We start from the raw sequence: 23,914 nt of genomic DNA on the forward strand, positions 1-23,914 counted from the left end.
CTAAGCAACAACATGCATGGGGATGCCTCCTATTAGCAGAGCTATGCTGACTTCCTGGCTGCTAGTAAAAGTCATGTGGCTAACTCTTATTCGCAACAGAAAAGTCTGGGCTGTGGCAAGGAGTGAACTCTGATGTGAACAGCTCAAGAACAGTTAACTCTGGGGAGCCATGGCAGAGCAGGCGGTGCATGTCATGTCATCAACTAGCAGTTCCATACTCCGTATCAACAGCAAAACTGCATATTGAGGACTATGCACGGGAAGCACAGTGCATGCAGCTTTTAACCTAGTACTGTAGTATTCCACCAGCTAAGACTGCCAAGACTACTTTCAGCTCCATTACACAGTGCATCAATGAAATGCGGTGACATGTCTTAATGGTGCAATATCTAACCTTCACACATAGATTTCAGATTTCTTGCAAAGTCTTAAGCTCACTCTACTCAGACCTAAAAATATATTTTCTTTGCCTTAAAGGAAACAAGCAATCCCAAAGCCTGTCAGGTCAGATCATTAAACTTTATTCGATTTTTAATAAAATCATAAAAGTGTGGATCTCATTAAGCAGCAGCAATGTATCACAATAAACTTTCATTGGTTTAAAATTATATCGAATTAAAATTTGAGAAAAGCTTACAATAATGCATAAAAACAGATACGTAATGATAAAATGGAAATTAAGATTGCCATAATTCTCCTAGAAATGCTAGATCATAAAATCCCAATACTTATTAACTTGCCGATAGGACACCAGAAAGGAAGCAAGAAACAAAGAAACACATTTTAGGCGTCACTAGCAGCATCAAGTAAAGATATGCAGGTCTTATCTGTCTGAAATGTTCAGAAACCAGAAGAGGCCTGATATATTTGTGACAGAGAATGTAAAACATCGGACAAACAAGCAATACATGCATCATATCGCAAATTGAGGTGTTGTCACAATTGCAAGCTGTCAAGTTGGATGGTTTATATCAAACCCCCTGTGAACAGGAGCTGCTGAATAATGTCCAGCCTCAAGAATGTCAGGTCATACTTGTGCATGGTCTGCTTTAATCAAACAGAATTCTCCCATTCGGCTGCCTCCCCCTGGGAGAAAGCCTGTTTGACCCACACTGGATCACTTTTTAAAACGCCCCTAGGGTTGGTAAATAAACCTGGTCGCACTAGTTCATAAAAAGATTTCTTAACGTATTGTAGGTGTGGGATTTAGGCTGTATTATCTAAGAGCAAATAGTCCTGAAGTAAATGTAAATGCCATGTATTTGTAAAGCGCGAACAATTACCCAAAGGTGTCAAGGCGCTGGGGGCCGTCGGGAAGATTAAGCAAGCTATTGCCCAGAGTCACATGATGCTGGGCTAATCTGCCACTGGAGCCGGGGATCGAACCGTGAGCCCCCATGTTCCAGAGTCAGCCGCCTTGGCCGCTGCGCCACCCCTCTTCCAAGTATGAGCCATGATAAATAAAAACGGGGCACGAAAGCAACCCTGGCGAACAATGTTTTTAAGTTCAAGGGCTGAGTGCATTCACAGTCAGGTCTGTACCTAACCACCACTGTGAGGCCGCTATGTAGATCTCTCATGAACAAAACAAGTGCCCGGTCAACCCCTAAGCACCCCATCTCAGTCTACAGTTTATCTCTATTGACACAGTCGAAAGCTGAGCTGAGGTCCATGAAGGGCAAGTGGACAGAACCCTCTCTTACCCTGGTGCATTTAGATGTCAGGAGATGTAGATTTAAGTTCTGCTCAACTGTACCTCTCCCGGGTCTAAACCCATTTTGCAGGTCAGAGAGGATTACCTTATCATGAGCTCAGTAAGTGAGTCTCTCCAGAACCACTTTTCCTGTGATCTTCACTTCAACGTCGACTAGGGAAACTGGCCTATAGCATGCGGGATCTGCTCTCTCTCTCCTTTTTTAAATATAGGGACTATTCATGACCTGTTCCAGGCCTCTGGATACGGACCTCTGATGACCGCATATATATGGAGAGCTAACCAGGAGCCAAGAGATCCACTAGGGATTTTAACAAGTTTCCTGGTGCCCTGTTAGCAACTGGGGCCTTAGCCTGGAGTAAAGATAGAATTGCCTCTTTAACTGCTGCCCATTATATAGTGAGTACATCAGTATTAGTGATGGAGTAGTGCAAAGGCTCAGATACATCACAGTCGCATAGGGTTGAGAAATGATTTACCTAGGCCTGAGCCGTGACAGAGACCACCTGATCTGGCAACTGTTCTTCCTTAAGAAAGGGGTGATTCAGGACCCCCCCAAAACTTGGTACTATCCTTTGATGTGCCTGGTGCTACAAGCTCACTCCATAAATTGTTCTGGAGCTGCAGCTTCCTACAAGCAACAGCTGCTTTTTAAGCGGATCTACACCTTTTAACCTCAACCCTATCTTGTGAGGTACTTTTGAGAGCTATCAAAAGCTCCAATTTTTGTCAAACCACCTACAAGGTTTTGGTGGATCTGCTGGTCCGGGGTTAGTGAGTGTCTGGTTAATACACTTGCAAATGGAGCCAAGAGCTTTGAGAGTGTGAACATCTGAGACCTCATCATCAAGAAAGATTCTGAACTCCTCCTGACATGACAACAACACATGAGCATAACATTCCCCAGGAATAATATCTCCCCATTTAATCATATGTCCTCAATCTTTAGTCGTGACTAAAGTTTTATAGAGCCCCTTATGCACCAGGTCTTATTCTTCCATACAAAGGTAGTCATCAGGGGATTATGATCACTGTTCAGGTTCCATTCTGTGGAAAAACTTGACAAGAAGAAATAAGCCCCCAAATAAGAAAATAGAGTCAATAACTGTCTCCGCTCCAGGGCCCTTAAAAGTGGGGACACCCACCAGCTGCTTAAGTGCTCGCATAGAGAATAGGTTAAATGGATTAAAATTAGCAGCCAGGTAATTTGGGGGAATTCCCTTGGGTGGAGTGCTTAACTAGAACCTGATCAACAGGAAAAACATCTGAGGCCTTGGGGTCATATAGAAAGCAGTCTCTTCACTGGTGTAAATTGAAGCCCCCGGACACAATCCGCTTAATCTGTTAGGAAGGTGGAGAAAGAAATAAAACTTCTAGAGATCTGCCCACTTCCTCCAAAGTCTATGAGTTCTCTTTGAATAGGATTATAGATGTTAAAGCAGAGGATGGTTAGATGATGGTCAAAGATCAGTAAGACAGCTAACAAGTGGGGGAAATTGGTGGGAATCATCTTGCGGTTACAAACCAGACCTAATTTCACAAGTGTAACAAGGCCCCATCTAGCTTGACTTCTTGAAGATGGAATACCCTTTATACTAAAGGATGCATATCTCTCTAGAGAAAGTTCCCCCTTTATAATTCCATGTTTCCTGTAGATTAATGATGTTGTGGGTTTTGAGATAACTTATTAAATCAGGATCCCCTGACTTGCCCTGGACCCCCACTGTGTTCAAACTCAGGACCTTCAACAGACTACAGGTCCTATCAGTCTCTCTTTGCCAGTGTCTTCGGTTGGCTTTTGGCATTACTAGTTCTGGATGCTTTTAAAATTGTCTGACATTGGCATAGTCAAGAGTGGCGATCAGCTATCTTAGAAGTATAGAAAACATTGTTTTCTGTAGCTTGAGGATGGCAGCATACCGCGTTATAAAACAGGACGATGCAACCGGGGATGCATCTTGAAATTCTGAAAAAAATGTTTTATCCTTGCAAGATGGCTGCCTGGTTGTATGATGACTGATCAAGAAGTTTTGGATGACCTGAGTTCACGGGTGGTATGCAGCAGTGAGTCTGCATCTGAGTTTATCATGGACCTTTTCTCCAGTAGGTCTTATATGTGATACAAAAGGATTCAAATGTAATCCTAACTACCACTATGAGACATTGGATGAACTTTAGGGTAGGTTTGTAGGGTCCAGTTTAAGGGTTACTCTGACTCGCTCCTGTCCCTCGGGCTGAGTGGTCGCTCCCCAGTGCCTCCCTGCTTCAGTCGGTATCGTTGCTTGGCTGCCTATCTGCTCATTTAAATCATTATTGCTGCCTGCTGTGTGCCTGGTTGCCGCGCTGAACAATTTGCATTTCTGTACTGCTAAAGCGCCGCTTTTTCAGCATTTGCGCATTTCCGCTGGGCTCCCCCCTCCACCTCCATTTTGCCTGTGTTGTTGTTGTTGTTGTGCTCATCTCTAGCCCGCCCCGCCTCCCAGCTGAGACGCCCTCCCACTGACCAGAACAGCGCTCCAATACCTGAAAGCGCCGTGACTCGCTCCTGTCCCTCGGGCTGAGTGGTCGCTCCCCAGTGCCTCCCTGCTTCAGTCGGTATCGTTGCTTGGCTGCCTATCTGCTCATTTAAATCATTATTGCTGCCTGCTGTGTGCCTGGTTGCCGCGCTGAACAATTTGCATTTCTGTACTGCTAAAGCGCCGCTTTTTCAGCATTTGCGCATTTCCGCTGGGCTCCCCCCTCCGCCTCCATTTTGCCTGTGTTGTTGTTGTTGTTGTGCTCATCTCTAGCCCGCCCCGCCTCCCAGCTGAGACGCCCTCCCACTGACCAGAACAGCGCTCCAATACCTGAAAGCGCCGTGACTCGCTCCTGTCCCTCGGGCTGAGTGGTCGCTCCCCAGTGCCTCCCTGCTTCAGTCGGTATCGTTGCTTGGCTGCCTATCTGCTCATTTAAATCATTATTGCTGCCTGCTATGTGCCTGGTTGCCGCGCTGAACAATTTGCATTTCTGTACTGCTAAAGCGCCGCTTTTTCAGCATTTGCGCATTTCCGCTGGGCTCCCCCCTCCGCCTCCATTTTGCCTGTGTTGTTGTTGTTGTTGTGCTCATCTCTAGCCCGCCCCGCCTCCCAGCTGAGACGCCCTCCCACTGACCAGAACAGCGCTCCAATACCTGAAAGCGCCGTGACTCGCTCCTGTCCCTCGGGCTGAGTGGTCGCTCCCCAGTGCCTCCCTGCTTCAGTCGGTATCGTTGCTTGGCTGCCTATCTGCTCATTTAAATCATTATTGCTGCCTGCTGTGTGCCTGGTTGCCGCGCTGAACAATTTGCATTTCTGTACCGCTAAAGCGCCGCTTTTTCAGCATTTGCGCATTTCCGCTGGGCTCCCCCCTCCGCCTCCATTTTGCCTGTGTTGTTGTTGTTGTTGTGCTCATCTCTAGCCCGCCCCGCCTCCCAGCTGAGACGCCCTCGCCCCTCCCCCTCCGCTATCCATATATGACAGTAGTTCCCGCGCGCAGCGTCCACGCGCAGCGTCCGCGCACAACCCGCGCCGAAGGTGCGCCAAAGGTAAGCCCGTCTACGCCCGTCCGCGCCTGGACCGCGCCCAGCGCCAGTCCCCCTGCCCCTCGCGCTGCCCAGCCCTCCCGCATTACCTACGATGCCGCCTCCCTCCTAGCCCTCGACCCCGGTCGCGCCCCCAACTGCGTCCAAGCCGCTCCTGGACACACCCATGGACCTTTCTCTTGCTACTCCTGCAAATTCATCGGCACCGACAACATCTCCGCTACTACCACACCACAGATTCCCGACCCCAACCACCTACAATGCATCCTTCTCAACACCCGATCTGTCCACAGACACGCCATTGACCTATGGAATCTACTAGACACCACCTCCCCGGACATCGCCTTCCTAACGGAAACATGGATGAACGCTTCCTCCGCCCCAGACATCACCATTGCCATCCCTGAAGACTATAAGATCACTCGCAAAGACCGTACCAGCCACACAGGAGGAGGAATCGCTATCGTCCATAAGAAATCAATCCGCATCTCAACCAGCTATGACGCCAACCTCGCCAACTCCGAACACCTTCACTTCCAGATCCACATCGACCCCAAGACCACACTCAGAGGCACCCTCCTCTACAGACCACCAGGACCCCGCGCAAAATTCAGTGAAGACATCACGGACTTCATCACTCCACTCGCGCTCCCCTCCAAAGAATACATCCTTCTGGGAGACCTCAACTTTCACCTCGAAAAGATCAACGACCACAACACCACCACCCTCCTGGACAACCTCGCCAACCTCGGACTTAAACAACTGGTCACTTCCCCCACCCACATCGCAGGTCACACACTCGACCCCATCTTCTCCTCCAGCAATCATGTCTCCTTCAGCCACACTACGGATCTCCTCTGGACTGACCACAGCTGCGTTCACTTCACCTACAACAAGCCCAAACCCACCAACCACCTCCAACCGACTCTGCAAAGAAACTGGAACAAAATCACCTCCGACCAGATCTCCTCATCGCTCCTTCTAAACACCCCAGCCCACTCCTCGGACCCAAACCTAGCCGCCGCCAACTTCACCCGATGGCTATCCAACACCGCAGACACCTTAGCACCACTGAAAAAACGTCAAAGCAAACCTGGCAACAAGAAGGCCTCATGGTTCAACGATGATCTTAAGAAGTCCAAGAAACTCTGCCGCACCCTTGAAAAAGCGTGGAAAAAAGACCCAACCACCAGCACCAAGGACGCCTTCAAAAACGCCACCCGCACTCACCACCAACTAATCCGAAAGGCCAAGAAAACAGCATTCAAGGACCGACTCGACAACAACGCCCACAACAGCAAGGAACTTTTCAACATCGTCAAGGAGTTTTCCAATCCCTCGGCCAACTCCAACGACATCACCGCCTCTCAAGCCCTCTGCGACTCCCTAGCCTCATTCTTCCACAACAAGATTGCAGACATCCACAACAGCTTCGACAACCAACCCGGGGCCCAACCCACCCAACCACATGCTGAACACTCTCCCCCCGCGAACACCCTTAACGACTGGAACCCAATCTCCACTGAGGACACCATCCGCCTAATGAACTCCATCCACTCAGGATCCCCCACAGACCCATGCCCTCACCACATCTTCAACAAAGCAGACTCCGTCATAGCACCGCACCTCCGAGACGTCATCAACTGCTCCTTCAACTCCGCCACCTTTCCGGAAACCTGGAAACACGCTGAACTCACCGCCCTTCTGAAAAAACCCACAGCGGACCCCACCGAACTCAAAAATTACCGCCCCATCTCGCTCCTTCCATTCCCGGCCAAAGTAATCGAGAAAGCTGTCAACAACCAGCTCACCGCTTTCCTCGAAGCCAACAAATCCCTCGACTCCTCACAATCTGGCTTCCGAGCAAAACACAGCACTGAGACCGCCCTTATCGCAGCAACAGACGACATTCGAACCCTACTGGACAATGGAGACACAGTCGCCCTCATCCTCCTCGACCTCTCTGCTGCTTTCGACACAGTCTGCCACAGCACCCTGTTACAACGCCTCAATAACATCGGAATAAAAGGAAAAGCACTTGAATGGATCACCTCTTTCCTCACCGGAAGAACCCAGAGAGTCCGTCTTCCACCATTCAAGTCCGAGGCCACCGAAGTCATCTGTGGCGTACCACAAGGATCCTCTCTCAGCCCCACCCTCTTCAACGTATACATGAGCCCCCTCGCGACCATCGCCCGCCAACACAACCTCAACATCCTCTCTTACGCGGATGACACTCAACTGATCCTTTCTCTCACCAAGGACCCCAGCACCGCCAAAACTAACCTACACGAAGGAATGAAAGAAGTTGCTGAATGGATGAAACATAGCCGTCTGAAACTGAACTCAGATAAAACAGAAGTCCTCATCCTAGGTACATCCCCCTCTGCATGGGACGACTCATGGTGGCCGGTAGCCCTTGGAAAAGCACCCATCCCGACAGACCACGCACGGAACCTAGGCGTTATCCTGGATTCTTCACTCTCAATGAACAGACAAGTCAGCGCCGTATCTTCATCTTGCTTCAACATTCTTCGCATGCTCAAAAAAACATTTAGATGGATCCCCACCGAAACCAGGAAAACAGTCACCCATGCTCTAGTCACGAGCCGACTGGACTACGGAAACACCCTCTACGCAGGCACTACCGCTAAACTCCAAAAGAAACTCCAACGAATCCAAAACGCCTCAGCCAGAATCATATTAGACATCCCACGCAACGAACACATCTCTGGTCACCTGAAAGACCTCCACTGGCTACCCGTCAATAAGAGAATCACTTTCCGACTGCTAACCCACGCACACAAATCACTCTACGACATCGGACCAGAATGCCTCAACTCAAGACTGTCCTTCTACACCCCCTCCCGCCAATTACGTTCCTCCAGCCAAGCCCTCGCCACCGTACCTCGCATCAACAAGACCACCATGGGAGGCAGATCCTTCTCTTACCTGGCTGCTAAAACATGGAACTCACTCCCCACTCACCTTCGCCTTACCCAGAACCACCTAGCTTTCAGAAAGCAACTTAAAACGTGGATTTTTGACAAGTAATCCTCCCCCCCCCCCTCCTTAGCGCCTTGAGACCCTCTGGGTATGTAGTGCGCTTTATAAATTCTCTGACTTGACTTGACTTGACTTGACTGCATTCTTTTGAACATATTAAAGCCTGTTTGACTTCTTTTTTAGAGCCTGGTGTACTTCACACTGCAGTAATCAACAAGTATGATCACCTGTGCTCAAGCATAGGAAATCTTAGTCAGACAGTGTAATCAGAGGCAGGGATGAGACTGTGCCCAGGGATGTTAGTCAGTAAAAAAAGGAAAGAGTTATCCTTGACACTACCCTTATCCAGTAGCCATTTTTCTGCGTCACTGAGATAATTGTATTGCTTCTTTAGCCGTACATGTGTGTGGTCTAGATACTCTGCTGTTTGCCTGGTTCACTAATCTGCAACTCATGTCTCTGTCACTATTTGATGTGTAAATTGACATTTTCTTTTACTCCCATTTCAGCCTTTGCTAGTCTAGGAATGATATCACAAGACTCTTAGGGGAAGTGTAAAATTTATAATTATGTTTACATAGAGAAGACCCAACTGTTCATATGCGTCTAGTTATGGGACTGTGAACCATGAATTAAATATCCACGGTCTATAAATGTCTCTCTGTTACCTACAATGTAACACTACAGGCTAATATAAAAGTGACAGGGTGTAGGTCATTTTAACATAAAAAACACAAAGCAAAAGACTGATTTTGAATACTTGTTTGACTTAGGGGTTTGATGTTTCATAGTTTTCTTACATAGATGTAACTCCCACTGGCAAATGTACGCTTTGGACAAAATGCGGGATGAGAATGATAGTTGCCAAACATTATGCTACCTCTTCCAGGTAGTTGTGTATTAGTCATTTGTGCATTTTCTTTTAGAAGGGCACCAAACGAGGCAATACAGTATCCAATGCTCTATGGGAGTGCCTCTCTATTGGATTCAGATGGAGAAGAGAATTATTTTATCTCTTGGAAGGTCAGCCTGTTTTTTATGAGAAGAGCTTTAGAGAGTATTGCCTTATTTTTTAGAAATACCACCATGTTGAATATTTGCCTTCATTTTGCATTGGAGTTGCCATAAGACAGTGTACTAGGACAGGAACTGCATCATACTATTGTAATAATTGGAGAAATAAATGGGGAAACTTGCATAGGCTTTGTAAATAGTTCTGCATAGCCACTGTTCCTCAGGTCGAGATTCAGAAATGGACAAAGAAAAAGGTTGATTTTCTAAGCGCCCAAAGGATTGGTCAAATCGGGTTTTTAATCAATCACCCCAAACTTACAACTGGGATCCTCAAATTCCTGTGGTGCTTTGCGCTAGGTTGACAGACCTTTGCCACCATGTTGGAATGGAGCTAAAATAAAAGTACAAGTCATTTATATTCACTGTCAGGTTCTTAATTATTAGTCAATGATGAGAGATTGAAGACGCTTCTAAAACCTTTATCATTAAGTGGTTAGTATAGCTTTTGTTGTCTTTACTCGTATTAGTCCAATTGCAGAATTATTGACAAAGGGTTGATTAGATACAGCATAAATCAAACAGTGTTTTCCATAAAGGAATCAGTCCGTATCTATCTAAAGAGCCTAACCTACGCTATAGAAACCCATGAAGAGTCTCTTCTGGAAAATAACAAGATTTTTGGAGCATGGATAAAGTCTTGAACTTCCCATAAAGTGTTGTCCTGGAAAAACTCAGCCGAGTTCCCCACAGCTGCAGTAGAAGCAAATAAAATAAAGTTAGTGGTAGAGATAATGATTGCTGCTGTAGTATTGATCAAATGCAAGAAGAAATTCATCCTACACAAAGAGTCAGAATAAAATGAGGGTAAGTCACTGTCAGAAGTAGCTTTCAGTAATAATAACAGAACGCCTTAAGCATCATGCAAGGTAAAGGGTCTTCTCTCCTCTCTAGCTAGGAACACTCGATTATAATATAAATTCATAAACCATGTATCAAAATTTGGGAGGATAAGGTGATCTTCAGCCAATGGAAACCACTCATCAGATGGTGTTGTCGTCATCCATTGCTCCCTCTCCAGATTCCTACGGTAAACATTCACGCCAGTGCATAGTTTAACAAATGTTCCAGTTTTAGATACGTGGAAGAAAGCTCTCATGAGAACTTTCATATTCCAGTTGTTAGCTGCTTCTAAGGTCCCTTTGTGAAGACAAAGGACTAGTCAATTGTAATGCAATAATTCTTTTGACAACGTCCTGGTTAAGCATACGCATGATATATCCAAATTGTTGTTTATTCTAACAATGTATTCATTACAAATCAGTAGCAAATTCATTGTCAAAGCACGGTGAGCTAATGTGGTGTGATGCAAAAGAATATATAGTCAGCACATTCTTCGGTAGGATGCTGGTGCTAGGCAAAATATTCTAAAGAATCGTCTATTTAGATGTAAGCAAGAGTCACAATATGGTTTGGGCCTCGTTACAGAAGCACATTTAGAATTACAGCCTACTGCATTTTGCACTTAATATTAGTTTCCCCACATGTTTTAAGCAAGCACATTATCTCTGTGTGTTTTATTTATGCAGTTCATAGCAGAGTTTAACTGCATTCTAAAGTGAAATTCTAATACAATTATGATTTGATTTTAAAATTGATTTCCATCAATGTCCATGGCTTTGCAGAACCTTTAACCCCTTGCATGCTGCGCACATTTTCGCGCTGTGCAGGCGATTTAATTAGTGGGCAGGATTCGGACGGCCCCTGGCCGTCCTCCGCACACACCCACCATGACGTCGGACGGACCCCGGCCGTCCGAAGCATGCAAGGGGTTAATGACCTACAGAGATACATTTAAATGACTATTACTGCTGCTTCTGTGGTTTTCCAGAATCTCTAATGAACTGCAGAGAATTATTTGAAGAGCAATGTCTGCCTCTTTCTTTAGTTCCTGCACCAAGGTATTGGTCCAGAACTTGGAAAGTATGTTTAATGGTTTGCATGCAGGAATACAGAGGTCATAATACATTGTTGACCAGGGCCGGACTGGGAACCACGACCGGCCCTGGCAAAGTGCTCTGCCGGCCCCCACCCCCCGGCGGGGGTGCCCCGAGCTCTTTGCCAGGGCCGGTTTTCGGCCGATTTTGTAACAGGTCCGTTTTTGCAGCTATGCTGCAAAAACGGCCCTGTAACAAAACCGGCCCCCAGGGGCACAACACCGGCCCCCACCCGTGCAGTGCACCGGGGGATTGCCTGGTGCCCGCTACGGCCAATCCGGCCCTGGCCGGCCTTTCCTCAGACAGCGTCCTGGGTGATACTACATCTGGTGCCTGTCCTCATCGTCCTCCTTGACTCCTTCCCCATCTGCCCCCCCCTGTTAGTGATCCTAGTGGAGGATCCGTTTGTGTTCACAGGTCATGTCCTGGCTGAATACTTCAGAGCTGTGGCCGGCCTAAGAACACAGATTTGCACGCTGTCCCCTTACCTTAGTCACCTACTCAGTTGCTGAACTGGATGTGAGAGTCCTGGGAGGGGGGTGAGAGAGAAGGAAGGGGAAGTGGGAGAGAAGGAATCAAAGGAGGTTAGGAAAAGGAAAGAAAACATGATTCACACACAGCTTGAAGGCAATTAACTTTTCATACACCCTAGAGCCTCCCAATTAGTCCCATTGAATATTTTTAGCCCTACACAGTTTTTCTATGTGCAAAGATTAAATCTTTCATATGGACATTCTCCAGCTTATATCAAACTACGTGCAGTCATGGGTCAGCCATGTGAAGTGACTGGATCCATGTCAACTCTCTAGAGAGCTCTTAGTTAATATGTCACTATTTTTGTCTTCCATTGATTTTAATGCAACAGTGGCATTTTCCTTTATGCATTGCTTTTCGACTCTTCATCTATTTATACTTTTGTCTCTTGGAACCTTCTATTTGGAAAGTGTGGGTGTCCAGTCACTGATACACCAAGACGTTGGCCACTCTCCAGAATGCCCTACACTGTGATTGCATGCAGCAGCTGCTCCCACCAGAGCAGGGAAAAGAAGGAAACACTTGCAGCTCATACTCTACAGAGTGGATGTATATAACGTTCACAATACCTACCAAACATTTTATACTGTACAAAGCTACTGTTTAATATCAGTAAATAATGAGTAGTTTCTTACCTGTAACTCCAGTTCTGTAGTAGGGGTATCTCTGTTATAGTCATAATCTATGAATAATCCCCGCCCATGTGCGGGGACCCCGGAGCAATCAAAAATATCTCTTAAGCTGTCCCGCATTTGCAAACCTGCAAAGACACTTAAGAGACAGACAAAATAATACAGCCTAATCACAACAAGGCTGCACTGGCCAGCACTTCCTCTGAAGTGAACACAAAAGCCAAAATAAAGTTTAAATGTCATTTTTATTCACATTTGACATGTTCCTTTATTATCTCACACTCCCTTCACCAAAATCCCTTTAAACAATAGAGAGGAAGGGGTGGACAGACAAGCCCTATAGGCTGTCATTATGTGTCTGCTAAAGGGATACCGTGCCTTTAAGAAACTCTCCAGAGACCCCCGGTATCCCAGGATGCACAGCCAACCCAAGTTACTTTCAGTTCTTTTTGAAGGTGTATAACAACAGGCCTGATACCGTCAGGTTACTCCACCGGGGAGGAGGGAGGGTCGCTTATGACTATAACAGAGATACCCCTACTACAGAACTGGAGTTACAGGTAAGAAACTACTCCTTCTGTAGTAGGGGATCTATGTGTATAGTCATAATCTATGAATAGAATGGCATGCCCATCCCAACCAACAAACAGCGGTGGAGTAAAAACCCAGACACCAACAAATTACTGTGCAAACAAATTCCTCAGCGAAGCCACGTCCAACCTGCGCATCTGCCCTAGCATCAGAATCCAGGCAGTAATGCTTTGAAAACGTATGGACCGACTTCCAGGCGGCAGCCTTACAAATGTCAGCAATTGGAACATTCTGAAGCAAAGCTGCAGTCGCTGCTTTGCCTCTAGTCGAATGTGCTGTAGGCTTACCCCCTAACGTCTTATTAGCTTTCTGATAACAAAGCTGAATACAGGACACCATCCATCCGGAGAGGGACCGTGTTGAGGTAGCTAGACCAGTTCTTACCGAACCATAATTCACCAACAGTGGATCCGACCTGCGGATTCCTTTTGTCTTATCGAGATAGAAGGTCAACACCCTACGCACAGCAAGTGAACGCAGAGACCTCTCCGCCGGAGAGAAGGGATGCTGAAAAAACGTAGGCAAAGTTATCATGTGATTCACATGGAAATCAGATATCACTGTAGGTAAAAACTTAGGCTGAGTACGCATTACCACTTTAGAAGCATGGAATACAGTATACGGCTCTGAAAAACACAGAGCCTGAATCTCACCTACTCTCCTGGCTGATGTAATCGCCACCAGGAGAAACAGCCTTCCAGGACAAATACTGCAAGGAGGCCTCATGAATAGGCTCAAAAAGGCTCCCTCATTATCTGGACAACACCACAGTCAACACCCATGGTGGAGAAGGTCGTCTAACAGGGAGGAACACCTTACGCGAACCTTCCAAAAAATCCGTAACCACAGGCATGTGGAAAAATGAGGTTTGGGAAGGGCCCTTTCTCTACGCAGTCAAAGCTGCGAGACGAACCCTGATAGACTGAAAATTAAGCCCAGAGGGAGCCAACTGCAGCAGATAAGGCAGAATAGCATCTTCTCTACAGGATGTAGGGTCAACGTCCTTTGCCCTGCACCATAAGCAAAATCTCTTCCACTTATAGGCAGAAGAATTTCTCGTAGACGGTCTCTTTGCCTCTTTCAGTATATCCATACAGTCCCGAGGCAGAATCAAGTGTCCATATTGCTCTAACTCAGGAGCCAGGCTGCCAAACTCCAGGACAAGAGATCGGGGGAACCATCTGTCATCCGAACCTCGTGAGAAGGTCCGGCCGACATGGCAGGCGCCTGCGTGGAATAACAGACCGGTGAAGAAGGTCGGTGAACCACCAGTGCCTCGACCCCTCCAGAGCCAAAAGGATCATCCTGGCTCTGGATCGCGACAGCTCGATCAGCACCGCCGATATCAGGGGAAAGGGTGGAAAGGCGTAGAGAAGCCGTTAGACCAGCTGATCCAGAGAGCTTTCCCCAGCGTCCCTGGTCGGAAGTACCTGGACGCGAAGTCGCAGCCTCTGCTGTCTTCTGCCCGAGCGAACAGATCGACATCCGGGGAGCCCCACTCTGCGAAGACGTCTATCAGCACGTCGCCGTTTAGCACCCTCTCGTGATTCTCGTGAACGAGCCTGCTGAGCGCAACGGCTTGGGCATTCTGCACTCCCAGCAAATGGGTAGCCGTGATCGGTAGGTTCCTGGTCACTAGCAAATACCAGATGGCCTGCGCCTCCCGAGACAGCATGCGTGAACGGGAGCCCCCCTGCTTGTAGATGCAATACATGGAAGTAGGATTGTCCGTCTGAACGAGCAGGGAGTCTGCCTTGAAGGAGGAATGGAACGCCTGCAGGGCCAAGGGTACCGCTCTGAGTTTCCCAAAAAGTTGATGTGGTAAGTCATCTCCGTCTGCGACCATACCCCCTGTGAAGAGGGCCCGACTGAGGAGATTGTCCCCCGAACACCACCACTGCAGCGACTGAAGAGCATGCAGCGACAGCCGAATCTCGTCGTCACAAGCCCCTCCGATGGAGCGGTCACAAGGGCCTGAGCCTACCGAAGGAGTGACCATCGTCTTTCCGCCGAAGGAGACACGCTTACTGACAGCGTAGAGATGGAGGCCGCCACGTACTATATGCACTGGAACGGCGCCGGGAACGACTTGGACATGGAGACGTGCCACCCCAGCTTGTTCAAGAGAACGCACGTCTGGAGGGAGTGCGCTTGCGCTTCTGAAAGGAGTGTGCCCTGACCAACCAACCGTCAGAGACGAGACCTGCCCCACCGTTGGGGGGGGGGGGAGGGTAATAATACAAGAACTCGAGCCCTACGAAGGATCGAAGAGCGTCTCCCCTCCGAAGGGCACACAGCCGTTGAGTCACGACAGACCTTGTGAGGTCGGTGCGGAGGCCCAAACGAAGTAAGAGAGAGAGAGCGAGAGAGAGAGAGCGAGATAGAGAGAGAAAGAGTCCAAGTGAAATGCAGGCGCGCTACCCGAAAGTAGCTGCCTTGATCAACCAGCCGTTCAGAAACAGAGAGACAAAGCCACTGTGACTCTCATATGCGCAGCCACCACGGCCTAGCGTATGGAACATTCCAAGGTGTAGGCTGCAGGCCGAAAGGAGGCACAAAGCAATGATAATGGCCGTTGCCCACTGTGAAAAACAGGAACTCGCGATATTTTCCCCGCTGCATAGTCAGTCACCCTGAGGAGGTTGAGGGGAAACCTAAGGCAGAGACCCCCACCGGAATGTACTACTCTTTGATCCCACGAGTCGGCTTGTCGCCCGCCGAACGTGGGTCCAAACTCGGTCATGTCTCCCTTGCACGCTAGAAGGAACGGTGAGTACCATCCCTGTCCAGTCCGTCCCAGAGGAGCCGAGTCTATCTTCCTTTACTGGAAGATGGAGGTGGCCTCCTTCTACAACTCGCGCACAGAGCGCGAGCGAGGTGGAGGGAGCGCTGGAGGGAAACCGGAAGAGTCGCACGGCGGTCAGCCCCAAAATGACTCAATGGCGCCTCGCTATCCGCATGGGAGCACAAGAGTTGCGGCAGAGAAGGAGAGTAGAAACACACTGCTGCGCAGGCTGCAGAGATTCCGTCGAAGACAAGAACGTCGCCGTAGAACAAACCCACGGCAAAGCCCGGGATGCGCCTGAAGCGAAACATCTGCTGCAGAGCCTAAGAATATATATATATATCCGCAACCATCATGCCCTGTAGACTATCCCTGTCTCTGGGCAGGAGATCCACACGTCGGTGAAGGAACGCACACAGGGATCACCACAACGGCCCAGCCAGAGGTTCGTAAGAACAGGAGAGCACCTCTCCCTATTCACGTAAGAGGCCCCCCTGGCATGCCTGACCCGAGAACTTCCATAACGGTGACGACGGGACCTTATGGAAGACAGCGGATTCCATGGGACCGACGCCCCCACACGAGACCTCGTGCTAGGGACATCAAGATTCCACGGAGGGGGGGGGGTCGCCGGCCGAGGCGCCACAGGCCCCCCGGTGAGTGGGAGATGAGCCAGAGAGAATTCTGCGGCATCCCCGTGGTATCATCCGTGGGGGCGGACCAGGAGGCGACCAAGATGGTGAGCCGGTACGCAGACACTGCTAAGCGAGGGGACCAAAGTCCCGCGCTTCCGAGCGGACCACGTGTAAGTAGCCCCAGACACCAAAGGGTCCCTCGGCGCCAGCTCAGCGTCGAGAGTCGACGCTGCCGGGAAAACGAAGTCCCCGCCTATGATGGTAGGCCCACAACAGAGCGAGGTCCAGAACCGGACCTAGCCATCGAGCGCCAGTAATGACCCCTCGACGTCACCCATGACCTCACCATTACTGCGACGTCATCAGCACTGCGACGGCACCACCACAGCGGTGTCGAACCTCCTTCTGCACCTTGACGTCGAGCATCACCGCGCCTCGACGGCGATCGACGTCACGCATCACTGCGCCGCGACGCCAAGCGTCTCGACGTCAAGCATCGTCTCGACGTCAAGCAATGCATCGACGTCCAGCCATGCATCGACGTCCAGCCATGCATCGACGTCCAGCCATGCATCGACGTCCAGCCATGCATCGACGTCCAGCCATGCATCGACGTCAAGCCTCGGACCAACGTCAAGCATCGCACCGACGGCAGGCATCTCATCGACATCAAGCAACAACGTCAAGCGTCGACGCCAAGCATCAATGTCAAGCACCAGCGTCGACGTCAAGCACCAGCGACGACGTCAAGCACCAGCGTCGACGTCAAGCACCAGCGTCGACGTCAAGCCTCAGCGTCGACGTCAAGCCTCAGCGTCGACGTCAAGCCTCAGCGTCGACGTCAAGCCTCAGCGTCGACGTCAAGCCTCAGCGTCGACGTCAAGCCGCAGCGTCGACGCCCAGCATCAGCGTCGAAGTCCAGCATCAGCGTCGAAGTCAAGTATCGATGTCAAGCATCAGCGCCGACGTCAAGCCTCAGCGTCGACGTCAAGCCTCAGCGTCGACGTCAAGCCTCAGCGTCGACGTCAAGCATCAGCGTCGACGTCAAGCCTCAGCGTCGACGTCAAGCCTCAGCGTCGACGTCAAGCATCAGCGTCGACGTCAAGCATCAGCGTCGACGTCAAGCATCAGCGTCGACGTCAAGCATCAGCGTCGACGTCATGGCTCTCGACGTCATGACTCTCGACGTCATGACTCTCGACGTCATGGCTCTCGACGTCATGGCTCTCGACGTCATGGCTCTCGACGTCATGGCTCTCGACGTCATGGCTCTCGACGTCATGGCTCTCGACGTCATGGCTCTCGACGTCATGGCTCAGCAGCCTCCTTGACGTGGGCCTTTTCTTGGGTCGACGGAGAGCATTGGCGTCACACCTGCTCTCGACGTCGCCGTCCTCGATGCTGACCGGCTGGGGAAAGCCCCCGAGGCCACAGCATGGGACGTGGTAGAGGACCTACCCTCTCCTTACCCAGGGGCTGAAGAAGAAGCCTAAACAGGTGTCAAACATAAGACACAGGCAAGCACAGAAGACAAACTCTGTGAGCTTCAGCTTTGGCCTTTATGACCTACCGCAGTCAAAGCACTTGCTGAACAGGTGTTCAAATCCGATGCTATAGAGGCAAGCAAACTGCAGAAATTCTGCCAAAAAACCACAGCAGAATGTAGAGAAAGGCCAAAGACGTCGAATGAAACTTCAAATCCAGAAAAAAAATCACTCAAAATGAATAAAAGCTCAAAAAATGAAGAGCTAATGCTCCAGGGTCCTGCCAGCAGGAGCCGGAAAAAAGAACTGAAAGTAACTTGGGTTGGCTGTGCATCCTGGGATACCGGGGGTCTCTGGAGAGTTTCTTAAAGGCACGGTATCCCTTTAGCAGACACATAATGACAGCCTATAGGGCTTGTCTGTCCACCCCTTCCTCTCTATTGTTTAAAGGGATTTTGGTGAAGGGAGTGTGAGATAATAAAGGAACATGTCAAATGTGAATAAAAATGACATTTAAACTTTATTTTGGCTTTTGTGTTCACTTCAGAGGAAGTGCTGGCCAGTGCAGCCTTGTTGTGATTAGGCTGTATTATTTTGTCTGTCTCTTAAGTGTCTTTGCAGGTTTGCAAATGCGGGACAGCTTAAGAGATATTTTTGATTGCTCCGGGGTCCCCGCACATGGGCGGGGATTATTCATAGATTATGACTATACACAGAGATCCCCTACTACAGAACTACTTTTCTATGTTGCAAAAAATTACATTGTAAAACAACCCTGAAGAGTCGTTTTCATAACTGCCGGATTTGAAATCAATATGTTGCTCAGTAATATTAATAAATATAACAGTAGGCACCACTCTCGATAGTCGGCCCATACACTTTTGTGCAACTAAAAGTAGCTGTATACTATAGTTTAGAAAACATGAAACTGTGCTTGCTGACATGACCGTGCCATTTGCAGTGTGTCATTAGTTTGAGGCTTCTGATTGGAGTCTCAAGATGTTCCATTTCTTTGCTTTCCTTTCTGCAGTTTTTTATTTATCTATACAACAATTGCAGCTGCTGTGTGTTTTGTGTATGCAGGACCGGCCGAAGAGCGCCCTGGAGCGCCTGTACTCTGGAGACCAGCAGAGAGGGAAGATGAGTGCCGAGGAGCAGCTCGAGAGGATGAAGCGGCACCAGAAGGCCTTAGTCCGCGAGCGGAAGAGGACCCTGAGCCAAGGAGAGAGGCACTCCGCCCCGGTCCGACCAGTAGCCCGACCCGTTTCGACAGACGTAGGCTCAGTATGTTAGAAACTCTTTCAGATGATTTTTCACATGAGTGGCTTAAGTAGGAGGCATGTCGCGTCTTCATTCAGTGTGGGTCCCAGTTCTCAATGGTGGCCGCAGTTTCATGAGCCCAGAGTATGGTAGATCTGCAGTGCAGGCTGTAAATTGTGGCGTTCAGTGGACAGGCTGTGCATGTAAGGTGAATGATGGACGAAGAAAGCTAGTGTTTTGGTTTTACAAAGACAGATGTGATGCATTGAACCTTATTTAGAAGGTGTAAAGAATGTCATGAACATATGCAGGTAGGAGTGGGGCTGTTTGACAAGTTAATGATTAGTGTTTAACGATAGACTACTCCTGGCACAGAAGAACGTTAGGCATGTATGTATAGGTGCATCAAGCATTCTGTTATAATATTGAAAAAGTATGTTACTGGGATCTCCTGCGCATTTTGATATTGATGTATTAAGTAGGCCATGCAGCACTGAATCAATGGTATGTCTGGTATTGCTCACTCTCTCATTGAAGAATTGCTTGAACAAGGGTGTGACCTTTTTGGGGTGGTACTTATAAATGTGTTAGTATACCTTTCCATCGCACTAACTATTAGTGTTCTAATGAAGTAACTAACCTGCCGCTCATGGTATAATTCCAATATGTTGGGTGCAGAGTCCACGGACTAGACTTAGGTTGTCTGCGCCGCCGGCGTTTCGTAGTACAAGCACTCTTGCTTCTAGATTCCTACCACTTGTCTGCTCTAACTCTTTCCTGTATGGTACACAGAAGCTTCTAATCATCTGAAGTACTTGCTAACTAGACTACTGAGTTTTTACCAGGCTTAGTTGCACATCTGTAGCCATGCATTACTTCCTCCTAATAACATACGCTTCTTCATTCTCTTTGTAAAGAATCCCTTAACTCTCGTGTAGCAGCACTTTTTCCATGGCTCTACCATAAAATCAGTGCCTATCACTTACTACCACTTGATAACATACCAGTCCCTCAGTAATAAATAATCAAGGTCACTCTTACTATGTGGTGAGGTTAAAACGTAATCTATTTGCCACATGTTCCTCAAATCATGAAATGTGGGTTTTTATGTCACAATATTGTAATACATGTATAAAACGTATTATTTCTCCTATTTTACGATTTTAATAAATATATTTTTGATGAATGTATATCATCTGATAAACTAGTTAAACCATGATCTCAAATTTTAACTGCTTGGCTCTGTATGCTGGATATGTATCAGCATTTACCTGAATGTCGTCAGAACAAATATAGAATTAAACGAAGTTAGGATGAATTTGTTAAAAATCGTAACCAGCACCTGCAATAGAAACAGATTTGTATTTAAACATATGTCTGGCGCATTGCAGCATTAAATTGGATTTTTCTTATATTTCTAGATTATATGATTTTCAATTTGTACTTCAAACTTTTGAACGTTCTTACTGTAGAGAAATGCTTTCTATTGTGAAAGTCTCAGTAGCAACACCAATAAATACATTGTTGAGCATAAAATATTCCTGTTTCTCTTTTTGACAAGTATCATTAAGTAGAACCTCTTATCTCATTAGCAACAAAGCCTGGCTTAAACTGAGAATGTCTGGAAATGTTATAATTACGGACGAATATATTGTCATCCATGCATTTACTACAGTTGCATAGAAGCTTCAACTTAATTCAGGGAGTGGAAATGCTGTGTTACTTTCACTTTGATGTATTGGGAAGATCTTTGCATTTAGAAGGTAACTACATTTTAAAGCATTTCTCTAAAGCCATGAGGGCCCAGTGTTACCTTATTGTTGACATTGCTTCACTATTCTCTTTCATTATGAAATCACTATGCACATTGCTATAGGTGGCATTTTATTTCCATACAATTAAAACAACTATGGGTAATTTCAGGTGATTGTGAGAGGAGGTCCCAAGAATGTTTGTCTTTGGCTATTTGTTTCTAGCTATTTCTGCTATTCGGAGTCATGGATTCTGATTTATTAAACTGTTTTGGGGCTAGTGACATTAACCCAAAACGTATTTGTCTCTCTACAGTGGGTGTCTTTGTACTCTAAGAAAAATAAAAGGTATACTTTTCTTTATGACAATTATCACTACATAATTGTCAAAGTGGCGACATGACTTCAAAACTACCTGCATCTAAATGTGGCATCATAAACTTCATTATGATTGACACTTAAATGTTGAAATTATATCAGCCACAGTTTATATTATTTGCCTTAATAGTCGAAGAACAAATGCACACCTCATTTGTTACCCATTTGTGACAAATCAACGTCCTAAAGAAATATTTTCAACTCAGGAGAGCAACTAAACATAATTCTCTTGTTTAACTACAAACATATGTAGATATACTAAAAGGGAGATTTTTTTTTTATTAAACTCCTTTCTTTATTGTGTCTACACCATTTTCGCATCATGTAGAGTCCTCAATGATGGCAAGTACCTCAACATTGAACACTCTACACCATGTGACAATGGTGACTGATATTGTGGACTGAGGGGACATTTTCAGCAACTGAAAAATTAGGTTTACGAACTTTTCACCCTTGGGGATGTTAAAAAGAATGATAACAGTGGCCTGTGGTCTACAGTGAAGGGAGCCTTCTAAGCAGTATTTTCACAGTTGAGTTTTACGCCAGACCCCGTAAATGCAGTTAGTGATGTATATGGAAAAAGTTAGCATTAAGAAACCAACTAGAATATTATACCCTTGCAGCCATGTGTGTGAACTGAGATAAACGGACCTGAAAGGGCCTTTTGTCCTTACAGAAGTACAGCGTATATACTAGCGAAATAGTGATTGATGATCAACCACAGAATTACCACTATTTGTCCTGAGGAATTAGACTGCTGAATTGGTTGTGGTTCTGAAGAAGGACACTTGAAGCTACATAGGGCACCTTAATGAGTGGGAGGGGGTTAAGTGTCAATTTGAAAAATAATGCCAATGTCTAATAGTTAAGAAAATATGGGCAACTTTGCCTAAGTTTCGTGTTTGTAGGTCCTGTAATTTTTTTTTTTACTTTTTTATATAGCACGAACTTGACCTGAGGATATCAGGTATCATAGCACTTTACATGAGCACCAGTTTCATTACAGACTGACACATTCATTTTTGTTAGGCACTGTCAGGCAATGTTCTGTTGGCAGAAAACATATGCTGTGTATGAAACCTACTACCCTATTTTTAATATAAGTTTTCGTAGTTTTGTTGAATAATTCATACGTTAAAAAAGCTACATAAAGAAAGGGTTTTTGCCTAAAACAATCACCCAATGTAGTATATGTCCATATTTTGTAGTTAAATAAGAGAATTATGTTTAGTAGCTCTCTTGATGTGAAAATACTTATTATGGGGCATTAATGTATCCCAAATGGGTAACAACAAATAATGTGTGTATTTGTTACAATTTTGTTAATACAATGAAGAGTAAGGCACTAAGATACTACCGTTAAGTCATATGACACAACCATCAAATGTACGTTTTTGGGTCAGATCCAATGCTATTGTGAGGGTAAAGATACAACTGGCAGGTGCATAGCAAAGGCCCACCTCGTACCCTGCCAAGTGCAGAGTGATCTACTTTCTACAGTGAGACCAGAAAACTTTTTTATGAAAGTTGTAACCTAAAATAATAGTTTGTCCTGATGATGTCTAGCCTCTTGAGTGATCTGGTCAGTAATACTCTCTTCAGATAGTGGGTTTCTCTATGAGTGCCCTGAAACACTATAAGCCTAAATCTAGTTGCCATAGTTACACCAGCAACCCGGTAAAGAAAACCCATTGAATGGTGGGAGGCTTCTTTGGCAATTGTTATTTATTTGTCTCTCATGTCCAGGAGGATTTGGTTCAGTTTAGGGATATTGAAACCTCTTCCAGTTCTGAAGTTCCATTATGTATAATGGTGCCAAGTTTTGGGAATACATGTTACCTCCTCTCTGGGTCTTTGTCAGCAACTGATTTATATTTTTCAAACAGTACTTGTACTTGTAACGCCTAGCAGCTAAGGTAGAGCCTTGGTGCATTTTGTGCACTGAATTTGGCAATGTGTAGTGCCTGAGGATATCTGAGTGATAATAGTCCCTCTTCAATGAAGGATGTGACCCGGGAATAGAAAGCCCTTTTGGCACTACCTCAAAACCATGGGCCCAGCAGCTTTAAGAATTTGGTAGGTAGGGCTTTGGAATAATGTTATTTTCTCCCACAGAAACTGTCCTCTCGCGAGAGAAAATGAGCGAGCCGTTTCAGGGCCCATTAGCTTTGAGAATCCTAAGATTTGCAAAGACATTGTGACTTAACCGATGCACAGTGTTGTCAACAAAGTGTGGACAGAGTCGGTATGATCATTTTCTGAATATGACTTGTTTGACCATATTTATGGCAGACACCGATTGTAGCACTCATAAGTTTAATGTAGGCAAAAAAAAACTACTTGTGCATAACTTACATGAGTTCACTTTCACACATAGATCAAACATGTATGTATAAATTAATGCATTTATGGATCATGCATAGATTTTCAATGCATAATTTACACCTTTTTCCATGTGCAAGTCTGACTTACACTTGGAATTGTCTAGGCCTGCAGTTTTCGTACATTGTTTTGTGAAAAATGTATAGAACTTGAGCAGCACATTGCATTTGGTTAATTTAAACAGTGTACATGAAG

At 46.7% G+C, this 23,914-nt stretch overlaps 1 protein-coding gene across 5 annotated transcripts in view; it reads left to right on the forward strand.

Annotated features, from left to right (window-relative positions):
• PLEKHA7 (pleckstrin homology domain containing A7) overlaps nt 1–23,914 on the forward strand; it is a 954,991-nt gene that overhangs the window by 871,874 nt on the left and 59,203 nt on the right. For all 5 annotated transcript variants that reach the window (XM_085648087.1, XM_085648089.1, XM_085648088.1 and 2 more), the window contains one exon: nt 19,032–19,232. In XM_085648087.1, coding sequence (XP_085504213.1) covers nt 19,032–19,232 — 201 coding nt within the window. The remainder of the gene's footprint in view (nt 1–19,031; nt 19,233–23,914) is intronic.

Source organism: Triturus cristatus, chromosome 3_2, assembly GCF_964204655.1.
Source record: "Triturus cristatus chromosome 3_2, aTriCri1.1, whole genome shotgun sequence".
In the NCBI taxonomy this organism is placed as follows: domain Eukaryota; kingdom Metazoa; phylum Chordata; class Amphibia; order Caudata; family Salamandridae; genus Triturus; species Triturus cristatus.